At 43.5% G+C, this 13,632-nt stretch overlaps 1 protein-coding gene across 3 annotated transcripts in view; it reads right to left on the reverse strand.

Annotated features, from left to right (window-relative positions):
- TGFBR2 (transforming growth factor beta receptor 2) overlaps positions 1 to 4,360 on the reverse strand; it is an 82,718-nt gene extending 78,358 nt beyond the window's left edge. For 2 of the 3 annotated variants that reach the window (XM_036886133.2, XM_036886136.2), the window contains exon 1: positions 3,634 to 3,987. In XM_036886133.2, coding sequence (XP_036742028.1) covers positions 3,634 to 3,727 — 94 coding nt within the window. In that variant the 5' untranslated portion in view covers positions 3,728 to 3,987. The other variant, XM_036886135.2, reaches the window with a different exon arrangement.
- Positions 4,361 to 13,632: the final 9,272 nt, after the last annotated feature.

Below are 13,632 nucleotides of genomic sequence, written 5' to 3' on the forward strand. Positions count from 1 at the left end.
ACAGGCAAGAAAGTCACAGAAAGATCTGATTTTGGTTTACTGTCATTAGGAGCCCAGAGAGGCCTGTCTCTAGGAGGGAACTTTTAGCTCAACTTGGGGCATTCAAAACAGGTCCCCTTAAGATGACACCTGAGTTAAGTCTTAAAAGATGAGTGAAAAATATCCAGATAGCAGAAGTTCCAGACAGGGAACAGCTTGAACAAAGGCCTAGTTGCCTGAAGTGCTCAAATACGTGCGTGCAAGGATGGTAGGCATGGACTGGGAAAGTGTGAGCCTTGGCAGGTGTGAAGCTATGGAATCACATGGGAACCAGGTCACCAAGGGCTCGTTAGGCCTGAGTAAGGAGTTGATACTAACAATGGAAGTTGTTTATTGAGCACTTACTGTATTGCAGGCCCTATGGGAAGCACTTCAAAGCATTATTTAATTCAATCCTCCCAGAATTCCAGAAGCCCCTTTTACAAAGGAGAACACGAAGAGGTAGAGCAGTAGCTGCCACAGGCTGCACAGCCAGGAAAGGGAGGTGGGACCATGACCTAGGATGGCCTGACCCCAAGCTTGTACCCTACCCCTGCTACCTTTAAGCCTGTCCTCACAGCAAAGACCAGATGGGTTCATTGTGCTGGCTAGAGAATGGAGAACTGAGGTGGCCCAATGGGGGAGAGGTGGCGGGGGAGGTAGCTATAACAGGCAGGTATAAGAAAGAATAGATCAATGAAAAAACATGTTTGCAGGGATGAGAAGAAAATACCAGACGCAACTCCTCCTAGTGCACTCAACCACAAAAGGGGCTTTTGAAAAAGGGGTCTAGAAAATAGACCACCAGTATTTGATAATGCTTCCAAGGTACCTAAGGTTACCGGGTATCCTCTTTGCTTTAACACAGGCTAAACTTAATGAGGGCAGAGACCATGGCTGTCTTATTCATACAGGATGGTGTCTCCAGGTCTGAGCCTCCTGCCTGGTACAAGGAGACACTATATGCTGAGAAGTAAGAAGGGATAATGGCCACTTTTTACAGTGGCACCGATGAGGTGTCAATCTTGATCAGAAAAACAGAGTTAAGAAATAAACACAATCGCTGATGATAAAGGTGTGTTGATACCTGAGGACTGGTAAACTGAAATGGAGAGTGTGGAGCTGCTACACCGGCTACACTAACGATACTAAGGCCTCATCACCACAGGGTACTTGCTACCTTGAAAACTAGACAATGAACCCAAAATGCAATGGGCATTTTGTATAAACCATTGGTAAAAAATAAGATGTTACTAAAGGAGGTGAGCTAGAGGTGAAAATGAGCTTTTTGGGAACAAAAGCAAATGGACCAAAGATCAAATTCTGGGCCTAGTATTTCTAGTCTCTGACCTTGACAAAATTAGCACACCATTTATGTGATTTTTAGGAAAGAAGTTTATCCGTATGACATTTTTGCTGATGTTGAGTCCTCAACAAGAAATTGTTAGGTATTTGAAAAGTAAAAGTCATGTTTTTCAGATCGGAAGGGTTTTCAAACATTTAAAGTTTTCCCCAAGAGTAATTACTTAATTTGGGGTATTTAGTAGGAGTGAATCTTTTAAATCAAAAACAGTAATTTAAAAAAACTAAATTGTATTTCTTATTGAAGTTTGTTCTTACACTGAAATCCATTGCTCACTTGTTGATCTACTAAACAGAAGCTGGATTTTTTTTTTTTTAGGTGAACTAGTAAGGAGACTGTAAGCAATCTCATTTCCTCTTACTTCATCATGCATTAAGGTATTTTGAAAAATACTACTTTATATTTTGTTAGCTTACTAATTTTGTTGGAAAATCCTGAAACCAGTTATCTACATGGAAAATTAAAATGCAAGTGGAATTATATTTCTCATCTTCCTAATAGCTACTTCCAACCTCCAAATATCTCTGAAAATTTAATTTCAAATGAATACAAATTCAAAATTATTGCTTAGTTCAACCTTTGAAACCTTAATTCCATAAAATTATGAAATCTGTGGGCTTTGTAAAACTGTTTAAAAGCCCAAATAAAAAGCCACTAAGCTTTCAAGCTAATTGTTTAAAAGTATGTATATAGATGAAATGAACCTGACTCATGAACTATTGAGTCTGGAATTTGCAAATCATAAATCTTATCCTTGTAAACAAAACCTAACAAACTCAAGGCACACTAATTTCCTTCTTTCGTAATCTAAAACAAAACTTTTAATGATTTTTAATATACACAGAAAGTTAAAGGTGCTGTTTAAAATATTTATTAGCAAAACAGAACTCGTTTTAAAGGGTCTGGGGTATAATCAGAGACAGTTGAACATTCTGAGACTGCAATGCAGGAAAACATCCAGGAATGAAACACTGGGATTTTATTAAACTGTAGAACTCAGATTTGTGTTAGGATTTTTTGTTTATAATAATGCTTCTTCCTCATTTCCTTATGAACTCCTACCTGCATGCCACCTTCAATATAAAACATAACTTTAAGATTCCCAATGCACTCCAAATACTCTGAAATGTACTATTTAGAACCTGGTGCATATTTGTTCTTGCCAAAATGTAGAGGGTAAGTCTGCCTAGGGACCCTGGTAAATAAAACCTGTGCCTCAGGGCAATGTGGCCTGACAAATCCTTTACATTTCATCCCAAATACACACAGGTCACCAAATCGGGAGAGGGGCATAGGTGTTAAAGAGGAAGGGACTGTAAGATGATCCAAGTCTAACCATGACATTTTACAGATTAGGACACTGAGGCCCAGAAAGGACCAAATACTCCGTTACCCAGACCACAGCTGCAGATAGGAGTTACGTGGATCAGAGCTGCAAACATACTAACTTTGAGCTCTCAGGGTTTGGGACTTTCCATAATAAATCCTTAAGAATGCAATTCCTGCATTTCCCCCCTTCAAAAACCTCTAGAGTTAGAGGCCAGGTGGGCATCTGGAGCTGCAGCTGCTTTAACCCTTCCGTTTCCACCAAACAAGAGCTGCGGAGCCCCTTCAGCTCCCAGAAGGCGGTCGCCCTGTGGGGCATCCCGTTCAGCCCCTAGCACCAGTAGGCACTCGCCCTCAGTCCCCGCCTTCCACCTGACAAGCCCCGCCGCCTGCCCCGTCCACGCCAAGCCATCTGTGGGGCAGGATTAACTTGGCTTTGGGAATCGCTTCTTCCCCTGAAACTTGTACACAGCACCTCCGGGCCCAGGCACGACCGGAGGCGCCTGGCCCTCCCCGGGGCTGAGCTCCGAGTGGCTGGCGTCTTGGGGTGGCTGGGCGAGACCTGGCCAGACCCGCAGCGCCGCCGGGCCCCAGGTGTGGCGGCCGCGGCCCCAGGCCGCTGAGCCCCTACTTCTCCAGATAACCCGGCCAACTTCTCAAACTTCCCTTTCCGGGGGTGGGGGCTCGGCCGGGACGCAGCCGCCACGCCGCCCGCCTGCCCGCACAAAGGGGGCCAGGCGTGCCCGCGCCCCGTCTCCGCCAACTCTCCTGCCCCGAGAAAGGAGACTCGCCCCCCCTGCCACCGCGGGGGGCACGGCGCGCGGGTGCCGCCAGAGGCGCCTTCCGCGGCTCCGCCCGCGCGCGGGGTCCCGGGGCGCCTGTCAAGCGCGACGACGGCGCGGGGAGCCCGGGCTGGGGCCACTCACCCGACTTCGGAACATGCGGCGGGATCGTGCCGGCGATGCGCGTCCACAGGACGATGTGCAGCAGCCACAGGCCCCTGAGCAGCCCCCGACCCATGGCAGCCCCCTGCCGCTCGTCATAGACCGAGCCCCGCGCGGGGACGGCGTCTCCCGGCCTGCCTGTTGCGCCCGCGCCCTCGGGCCCCGCGCCGGCGGCCGGGCAGATGCGCGGCCCAGATGTGCGCCGGCGGCCCGCGCGGAGGGGCTGCAGGCCGGCGAGCGCGGGGAGGCCCCCGGCGGCCGAGGGGAACTCGCGGGAGGCCGGCCCCTGCCCGGCGGGTGCGCGCGCGGGGTGTCGTCGGTCCGGGCGCGCGAGTGACTCACTCAACTTCACCCGGCGCTGCGGGGGAAACAGGAAACTCCTCGCCAACAGCTGGGCAGGACCTCTCGCCGCCCCAGAGCTTCTCCCTCTGCTCGGCTTCCACCCTCGCTCCCTCGGAGCTGCCAATCATGTCCCCGAGACCGGCCCCCGCGAGGGCTTTGGCAAACTCTCAGCTGCCCCCACCGCCCTCCGGAGTGACGAAGTGCACGCGGCTCTGAAAGTACTGGCGGTGCACAGGGTCCACACTTCCCAAGCACCCCCACGAAGCATCTTCCCCTTACACTGCCTGCCTTGGATTGTTCCTAGGAGCTTTGGAGTTTGTGTTTTCAAACGGCAAGTGGCCGCCCACGAGTCCATGCTGAAATCTAATGCGTTGTGAGCGTTTTTTTTTTTTTTCAAATAAATTAGTGTTGCCTCATCACACTTTGGTTTCAGTTAGGTATGCATACACCGTCACATTATAAAATGGTTTTCATACTGTAGGTCTCAGTCCAGAAGTTTTCCTCACACTTTCATGTGCATACAGACTGAGAATCTTGCTAAAATCCAGGTTCTGACTGGGGGCATCTAGGATGCAGCCTTTGGGATGAGCTCTTGGGTGGGGCCAACCTCTTTTGAACGGCCTCTGCCTGGGGGCGATTCAGAGAGTAAGTGCAAATGGCAGGCCATCTCAGAGAGACAGTGTGGAAAATATCTTCAGGATGTATCAAGTGTGGAAGAAAATGTGAAACTAAAAGTGGCCTGGGAGTCAGCTAAGTGCTGGGGGGCCAGTGCGGCCTGTGAAGAGACTACTTAGCCTCGCCTGCAAAAGGGGAAATGGAGGCAGGACAGGATAAACTTTCAACTCCCTTCTTGCTAGGGTGGCCAGGTTTGCCCAAAGAACCCTGGTGCACCTCTGTTTCCAAGCTTAATTATTAGTAGTTTTCTTTCCAGGGTGTCTTGATTGGATAATGAATTATAGGCTTACCCTACTTCCAGCTCTTGAGGACTTAGATCCCGTCTAGGCCTCTGCTCAGATCCTCCGGCAGGTTACACAATGAACTCCTTTATCCCAGAGAAAGATTCTTTGCAGAGGCTGGTGGCTGGGCTGCCTGGGAGTTAAGGCAAATAGCTCTGACCAGAAACCCAATCTCAGAACCTTCCAGGTCAATCTCAAGAGTTTCCTTGCTTGATCCTGGAACCGTAAGTCTCGTCACCATTATTCCACCCAGCCCTGAAGCTGCCTCGGAATGTTTCAGGACCAGCCCACTCCCCAGCTCTTGTGTTTGGGTGGGGGGAAGTGCTGTGATGTCAGGAGCACCAGGCATCTTCTCCCCCACCAACAGCCTTGCCAAAACTGGACCCACTCTCGCAATGGAGGAAAGTCAAGCTCAACATCTACTTCTCCCCACTTCTACCACTGGCCACCCTGCCATCCTCTGAGCATGAGCCTCCCAACCATGCACCCGGAGTCTGGACCATTCTGGGTACTTTAACTTAATTTTTCAAACCAGAGGTAAAGTCAGTTTTTCAAAATGCAAACCTGATTATACCAATCCTCTGATTCAAATCATTCAATGGCTTCCCATTGAGATAGAGGATAGAGGCAGATGCTCTAAAGTGCCTCCAAGCCTGCTCCTCTCTTGTTAAACTTTCACTGGGCTGCTCCTCCTCTCCTGCTGAGAGCTTCCTCCAAATTCCTGGACTGGACCTCTGTAGTCCTCCTGGGCAGAGCCTTCCCCAGCACTCATGTCCCTCCCTCTGTCCTTCCCTTCCTCATCACCCAGCCAACAACCTGGTCTCCTTTGGGTGAATTATAACTTCCTTGATGGGCAAGCTTTCCTTGGCGTCCCTGAATAAATCTCATATTACAGGTTTTCTTTGCACCATATGCCTCTCTGTTTTTAGCACCTACTACAGCTGTAGCTTTATGATTATTTGTATCAGTTTCATTTCTATTCCTCTCCTCGACTCAAATCCAAATTTCGAGGACAGTGATTTTATCTCTCCCTCCACTCACTCTCATATCCCCAGCACCTAGGACATATAGGTGTTTAATAAATAGTTGCTGGGTGAATGAATAAATGAGGTAATAAAGATTCAGTAGAAAAATGTACTTAATCATCCTAATTATTTTTTAACTCTAGAGAAGGCATTCTGTTACCTAATAAACTGAGATGTAAGCAGGCTAGATTTTAGCTGAGGGTGATGTCATTACCACTTCCTTTTCTTAAAAATGGAGAAGCAAATGTTTTTTTTCTCTCTTTCTAAATTTGCCAAGTTCCTCTGGGCAGCATGCATATACTTCCTTACTCCCCAAAACAAAAGTGAGGCAAACGAATGTCCAACTGATCCCAAATTGATTCCAAAGCCTTTTCTGTATTTACTGCAAAAACATTTTGCATAGTTAGAGGCCAGGTTTGAGGTATTTGATTCCATGGTGGAATATTTATCTGGTGTTCCTTGTCATCTTATATCACTAATGTTGATTTTAACTGTTTGCCTTTAATATTTCTGATGTAAACTTCAATCTCCTGTGAAATTTAGAGTCTGAAGTCAGCACTGCCAAGTGCAAACTCATCTTTTAGAAAGCATCACAATGAAATCAGAGACATGTAAACTCAAACATATTGCAATTTGATGCTCTCAAAAATTTCTCAATGTAAACTTCCTTTGGGGATTCTCACTGAAAGAGAAGTTTGATGCCCTTGATTAAGGCCATGTCTTCACCCATGGTTGTATATTTGACTTCATATAATTTTCTGTGTGTTCACATAGACAGCTAGCACAGATAAGCAAAAAACTAGGCCATTTACAGATGGAGATGAAAGAGCTCAACTCAGGACTTCAAAAACAAGGAGGGTAATTTTGTAAGCCCTTACCAAGTTGAAAAACAATAAAAACCAATCTGAACCAAAGCTCAACAGCTTGAATATCTTCATTTTTCCAGTTTTACAAACTCTGAACACACACAAAACAATTAGCCTGAATCAAAATGTGGCCGGTTTAAACCCTGCATTTCCCAGCTGTGGTGAGGCAAGAACTTTCTGCTCCCCTGAACTTTTTCACACACTGCAGCTGTTGAGGTGACTAGTGACTAAAGCAGTTGACAGGGGAGATTGGTCTCCATGTATGTCAATAATTTGCATTCTCAGCTCTTCTCTCTTGACCAACTTTTCTTCTACTGTGAAGCAGGCACATAAGCTCTAAGACAATTGAATTTGTGAGGGACCCTCCCTTGCAGGATCATCCATGATGCCAGCTTCTCTAGGAGATGTTTTGTGATTCCTCCAGCCTAATACGATTCTCTTCTCCCAGGGAGAGAAGATGCATTGGGTTTATTTAATCTGTTATCTCTATGTTGGTCCCATTCTGACCTGGAGTGTATTATAGTTACTCTTTAATTTTTGGAATTCTACTGTACCAATTGCAAAGTCCTTGAAAGCTTAGATGATTCCTTTTTCAACTTTGTACTCAATTTTGTGCCCTACAGTGTTCAGTAGATGTCTCTTGTCTTCAATAGAGGGAAAAATGAAAGTATCTACTTCCCATTTCTCTTTCCCTTTCACTTACTTTTAGATAGCAAAACATCTGAAATATACATACACCAAAGGCAGAAAATACACCAGATCCTCAACCTAATCATGCAAAGATAATCACTTGTTAACACTGTGGAGTACCTCCTTACAGTATTATTATGTTCTTCATTGTACAGTAAAGAAACTGAGGATTAAAGAGACAAAGTTGTTTGGCAAAAATCACATAACTAGACCAGGTTTGAAATGAGGTCTGTCTAGTTCCAGAGTTTACATTCTAGAATAAGTTAATCAGGTGGTTGATCTTAAGCACCTGACCAGCCCGTTCACAATAGTATTTTGGCTGTGGAATGGTCAGAGCCACCCTCTGCTGTTACTACTCCTCATCTCTTACTCATTAACCAAAACCCATGGTGATTGCTTCTCTCTTGAAAAGTTCTTTCACTTAGCTCACACCTTGTCTTCAACTGGCACAACTGGCACATTTCAGTCATTAGTTTACCTGACTTCTTTCTCTATTGCCCCAGATATGACATGTTCACCTCTCCTCTTTGGTGTTCTCTCTCCTTTGGCTTGCATGTTGCTGTTGTATCCCCATATTATAGACTGAATTGTATCCCCCAAAATTCATATGTTGGAGCACTAACCTAACAAATACCCAAATTTGAGGATAGGAAATTTAAAGAGGTAGTTAAGGCTAAATGATGTCATAAGAGCTGGGCCCTGCCCAATGTGACTAATGACTTTGTACAACGAGGAAGAGGCAGGAGGACTGTGCATGTGAACACAGGGAAGGGCGTGTAAACGAACACACAGCGAGCAGGCAGCCACAGGCAGGCCAGGAAGAGAAGCCTCAGGAGAAGCCCAGCCTGCCACTTCTTTGATCTTGGAAATGTGAGAAATAAATTTCTGTGGTTTAAGCTGCCCTATCTCTGGCATTTCATTATGGCAGCCTTAGCCAACTAGTATTCCCCGTTTCCTGATGGCACGTTCAGCTGTTCCTTCTCAATGTCTTTATAGGCTTGTTTTCTTCCACTCGTCAGTCATATACTAGTGCTTACCTAGTTTGTCCTCTGTCCCATCTCACTCCTCCTGGGGAACACCTCTGTTTCAATGGTTTTGTTATCACGTGATTTCCCAATCTTAATTAACAGGCTCTAATTTCTCAACTAAGCTACAATTATTTCAACTGTCTACTCGACTCCTCATGGATGTTCTGCTGGCGTCACACAGTCCTTATTCTAAAATTGGACTCCATACTGTGTGTCCCCTGGGTTCATTTCCCATATCAAGAAAATGCTTTGTCTCCCATGGGTAATTCATGCCAGAGACATAAAATTCCACTAAGAGTTTGTCTCTATTTTACCCTCCAGAACTAACTAGGCATTGGGGTCTATTTATTTACTTTCTAAATATGTCCTGAATCTGTCCTGTCTTCACCCTACCACTGACATTATTTTAGTTCTATTTCTGATTATTTCACATAGAATTATCTCAGTTTCTTCATGATCTTGCCTGTCTAGACTCACTCCATTTCACTGCATCCTCCACTGCTACCAGAAGGTTCCCTTCCAAAAATGCAAAAATGTTAACCACATTTCAAATTATCCAGTGGCTTCTAGGGCTTTCAGGATGGAATTTCAACTACCATCCATTCATTTATTCATTCATCCATTCATTTTGCAGCATGTGCTGAAGACATGAAGCCTCAGAAAATGTAATCACAGCCTTAATTGAAGGGCTCCTTATGATGTAATGTGAAACAATATTAATCGATCTGGTGATGGGGTTGCGACAGTGGTGGCAAGCTCAAGGTACCATAGGAGCAGACATTAGAGGCCACAGCTCCAGCCTGAGTGAAAGAGGAGGCCAGAGGAAGAAATGCCTTCTGAGCTGATTCCAGAAGCATGGTCGGGGAAAGATATGAGGAAGGGTGTTTCAGATGCACAGGATCAGCAGTGAAAAGACAAAAAGATGTGCAACTTTGGAGAGATAAGGAAATGCAAAGATTTCAGAAGGCCTAGAGTATAGACTTGAAGGGATTTTGGATTGAGTTTTCTGGCCCCAATTCTGCACTCCTCCCTGAATTCATACCCTTTGCTTTGTGTCTGTGAAGTTCCTCCCACTAGAGGCAAAGGTTTTCTTACAGGCAAAAACAATCCTGGGGGTCGTTATAGGGCCTGTAGACATGGGGGTCAGTAGGACTTTAGCTTAGATTTTTGGGTTACCTACAAATTTGGCTATATATGCAGTTACAGAAGAGGGCCAGCATATTGGTTGCTTACACAAAATCCGTTCTTTCCCTTCCACTTTGGTGTCAGATGTCCAATTTTGTGTAGGATATGGATTTAACTACATCTTAGGAAAAGGGCCCAACCTTGTTTAAGGGTAGAAGTGTGATGCAATTCTGGAAAGAGATATAAGAAGAAATCTGATGGGGTCTTGTGAGAATGATGTTTTTTAACCTGGTTGGAAAAAAGTGTCCAAGGAGAGCTGCTCTGCCCCTCACCACTACTGTTTCCTGCCTTTGGAGGGGATTGGGGGACAGGGAATATAAACAAGTGAGACAATTACCTTGCAACAATGAGGGGATGGTCAGAAATATTGCAGAGTAGAGCCACTGAACCAATGCCAGCAACCATCTCAACGTGGACATCTTTTGAGTTTAGTGGACAGTCTTCAAATATGGCTGTGGTCCCTGCCTTCCTTTATTGTACTCTCATACTCTCATGTTGCTTCTCACATCGAGGCTTGGGATAGAGTCTACTTTCCTCTCCTTGAATCTAACTTTGTAATTTGCTTTCACCAACAGAATATGGTAGAAGAGACAGAGTGCCCATTCTAGGACTAACCTCAAGAGAGATTTCCTCTTTCAGAAACCAGTTGCAAGGTAAGAAGGCTGAATACCCTGAGCATTCAGACTAAGGAAGTGAGGAATCCCATGCTAGCCACGTGAGAGAACACATGGAGAAAGAGATATCTAGCCTGCCACCAGCTATTCCAGCCCTTCTAGCTGAGGTGCCAAACATGTGGATGAAGAAGCCATCTTGGACTTTCCAGCCCTAGCAAATGCCAGAGGGAACAGAATCAGCAAGACATCATAAACGGATACTGTATGAATTGTTGGGGCCTCAAAATCATTTCTAACTAATACAAAGACAGCCACTGATGAAACGGACACAGGAAGATGTTCCTGCTACCATGTGGCTGTCGATCTGTGTACCAAGTACAGAACCACGTCAACTAGAATTGAGACCAATCTGGTTTCTCCAAGTAGCTTGTAAATTACACAACTATATTTTTATGTTTTTTTACTCATAAATTAATACATGTTCATATGTATTTGCATTTTGTATGTTTGATTAAACATTGCAAACATGTCAGTGTACCAAAATTATGTAATTTTATTTTAGTAGTTATCCATTTTTACATATTAATAAGGAATCTCAGTACCCAAGAGTGGCCCAGAATAACCTGAGCTCTGAGAGGCCCTGTTTATGAAGTCAGACCGAAGAGTTTGTATTTCACACTCAAGATGATGAAAGATATTGAAGGAGATTTTGATCAGGAGAGGGAGATGATCAGAGGTAATCATGTAAGATTTGCAAATTAGTGATTAAAAAGTCTGAAAAATGCATCAGAGAGTATAACACTATGTCAGGTAAATAAGTGAGAAATAACAAATCTGAAGCAAAGTCCTGATCATGGGAATGGAGGGAAATCAATTGATAAGAAAATAATAAAGGGCTCAGTTCGGCAGGAATTGGTGCCTGAGTTGACATGTGATGAAGCAGAGGGATGCGTTTGCAGAAGGTAGCTGCCGGAGCACCCGCACCTTTACAAATGATCATTGTGGCCAACATATGCTGTCCAGCGCGCTTCTTACTATGTGCCACACACTGTTCTGAAATTTTTATATGAATAAATGGCTTTGGTTCTCACAACAGCTCTATGAAGGAGGTAGTATTACCACGCCTATTTTCTAGGTGAGGATATTGAACCACAGAGAGGGTAAGAAATGACAAAGCCAGAATTCCAGGCTAGCAAGATTGGCTGCAGATCCCAGGCTCTGAGCTGCTTTGTCATCTGCTGCCATACACTGGCCACCTCTAAATCTTATCCCTAGACTGTGACATCCTTAAGGCAGGGACTGTGTTTTTCACACCCTTAGTTTACTGTTTCTGATCTCTATTTGTTGCTCAGTAAATATCTATGAATGAGAGAACGATTCAATGAATGAGCGCTATAATATGTAATATTCATATGTAATACATAATATGTAATATGCAGACTGTGAATTTGAGAAATAAAATCTATGATATCCTCAGTGCCTAACCACCAAATGAGGCTAGAAATACTTGTCATGGAGTTTAAACACCAACATAAAATTCCTCTTAAAATGCTGAAAAATGCTGCCAAAAAGTGAAAATGTTACAAATAAATGAGGATAGATTTTATCTCCTAGGAGAGGATTTATGTCTTTAAGGGTTATATGAATCAATTTCATCCTGGTAAAATACTCATCTCTAATGTCTTAAGTTTTTAAAACAAGGAAATTAGAACAAAACAGCTTTATTATTTTTTTAACTCAATAATTGCTTCCTTAGAAATGCTGGACAACTTTGCTATCATTTTGACATTATTTTTCAAGCTCCAAAATCATTCAGTTGAATAAGTAGTTATTAACCAAGTTATATTTCAAGACTTGGAAGTTAGAAACTTCATCAAACATAAATGATTGCTTTCATTACAACAAAATGAACGTTTTAATTGTTCATTTCACAAAAGTAAGAAAATTACTTAACAGTATGGTTTCATTGACTTAATTTATCTTAAGGTGGATATTTTTTAGTTGGTGTCAGGCAAGTGGTGATAGTAATCATCTCAATAGCTACATTTAATTTGTACTTTGATTTTATGGTATTGCCCATTTTAGAGCATATAATACACATATGTGCTAATTAGATTCAATGGTAATTTGAGATATTCACATAAAAATGTTGTACCCTAATAAAAGGTATTATTTCCCGGGTAATGGAAGCATTTAGAAAGCTCTTAGCAAAAGATTGCACCCTAGGCAGCTTCTGCCATCTCTATCTTAAATCAACTCCAGAAAGTTTGTTAATTGACATAATAGAGGTCAAAAATGAATTTTCCTTGGTGCAAAGACTGGTGCTTAAGATAGTAGGTTGGCTTAAAGGAGGGAGGCCTAGGCCTAACGCAGTGTCCTGTGGTTAGCCACTTTTAGAAGATTCTGACCCTTGATTTCAGATTAACTGAATTCTACTGCTAGAAAATTGTCATATTTTCCTAGAGTGACAATTTCCTGCAAAATACTTGCAGAGTATGTGAAAGGACCAAGAGCAGAGTCTTCACCTTTCTACCGAGAAGGTCAATGCTGGTTTAATAATAAATATTTGTAGACACAGCAGGATTCAATCTGAGATTTATTTTCCTTGTTAAATGTTACCTAGTAGCAAGGACAGAGTGGGGGCTTGGGGGAGACCTTAAGCTGTCACTCATTTACAACTTCTCCCATTTACGAAACGTAAGCAAATATTTGTCAATGACAAAATGACTTTAGTCAGTTTACAGCAGCTCTATAAACACAGGAGCTTTAGATTAACTGCTAAGAATGGTTGCAAAGAATATTTGGTAACAAAGCACTTACACACTTTAGTGTATCAGGGGTGAGGAACTCACAGTGTGATATGTACTCTTGCATAATCATTTGCGCAAGTCTTAAGGGCTTATTAATTATTAACCGAGGGAATCATTGGAAAAAAGCGTCATTTGAGCCCTCAGGCTTTTCAAAGGGTTGCCTCCTTTCGGAAGCTGACAATAGACTCACCAGGTCTTGTTTAGAATTGCCACGGTAAATGCTTATCTCCAATTTATAATGACATTAAACCATATGCTTTCTGCAGTTATTCCTCACCTAAAGGCTATCAGAATCCAGAGGAAGTACTTCAAAGAGGCTGCCTTTGAAATTTATCGTTATCATTTCACTGCCATACACAAAGCAAACTCCTAAAAGACAATTAAAACATCGGGTTATTTTTGCACCACTTGATGTTGTATTTGACTGATTTTATAGACACCTTTTATTATGCTCGACTTTTTTTC

Source organism: Manis pentadactyla, chromosome 14, assembly GCF_030020395.1.
Source record: "Manis pentadactyla isolate mManPen7 chromosome 14, mManPen7.hap1, whole genome shotgun sequence".
Taxonomy (NCBI): Eukaryota; Metazoa; Chordata; class Mammalia; order Pholidota; family Manidae; genus Manis; species Manis pentadactyla.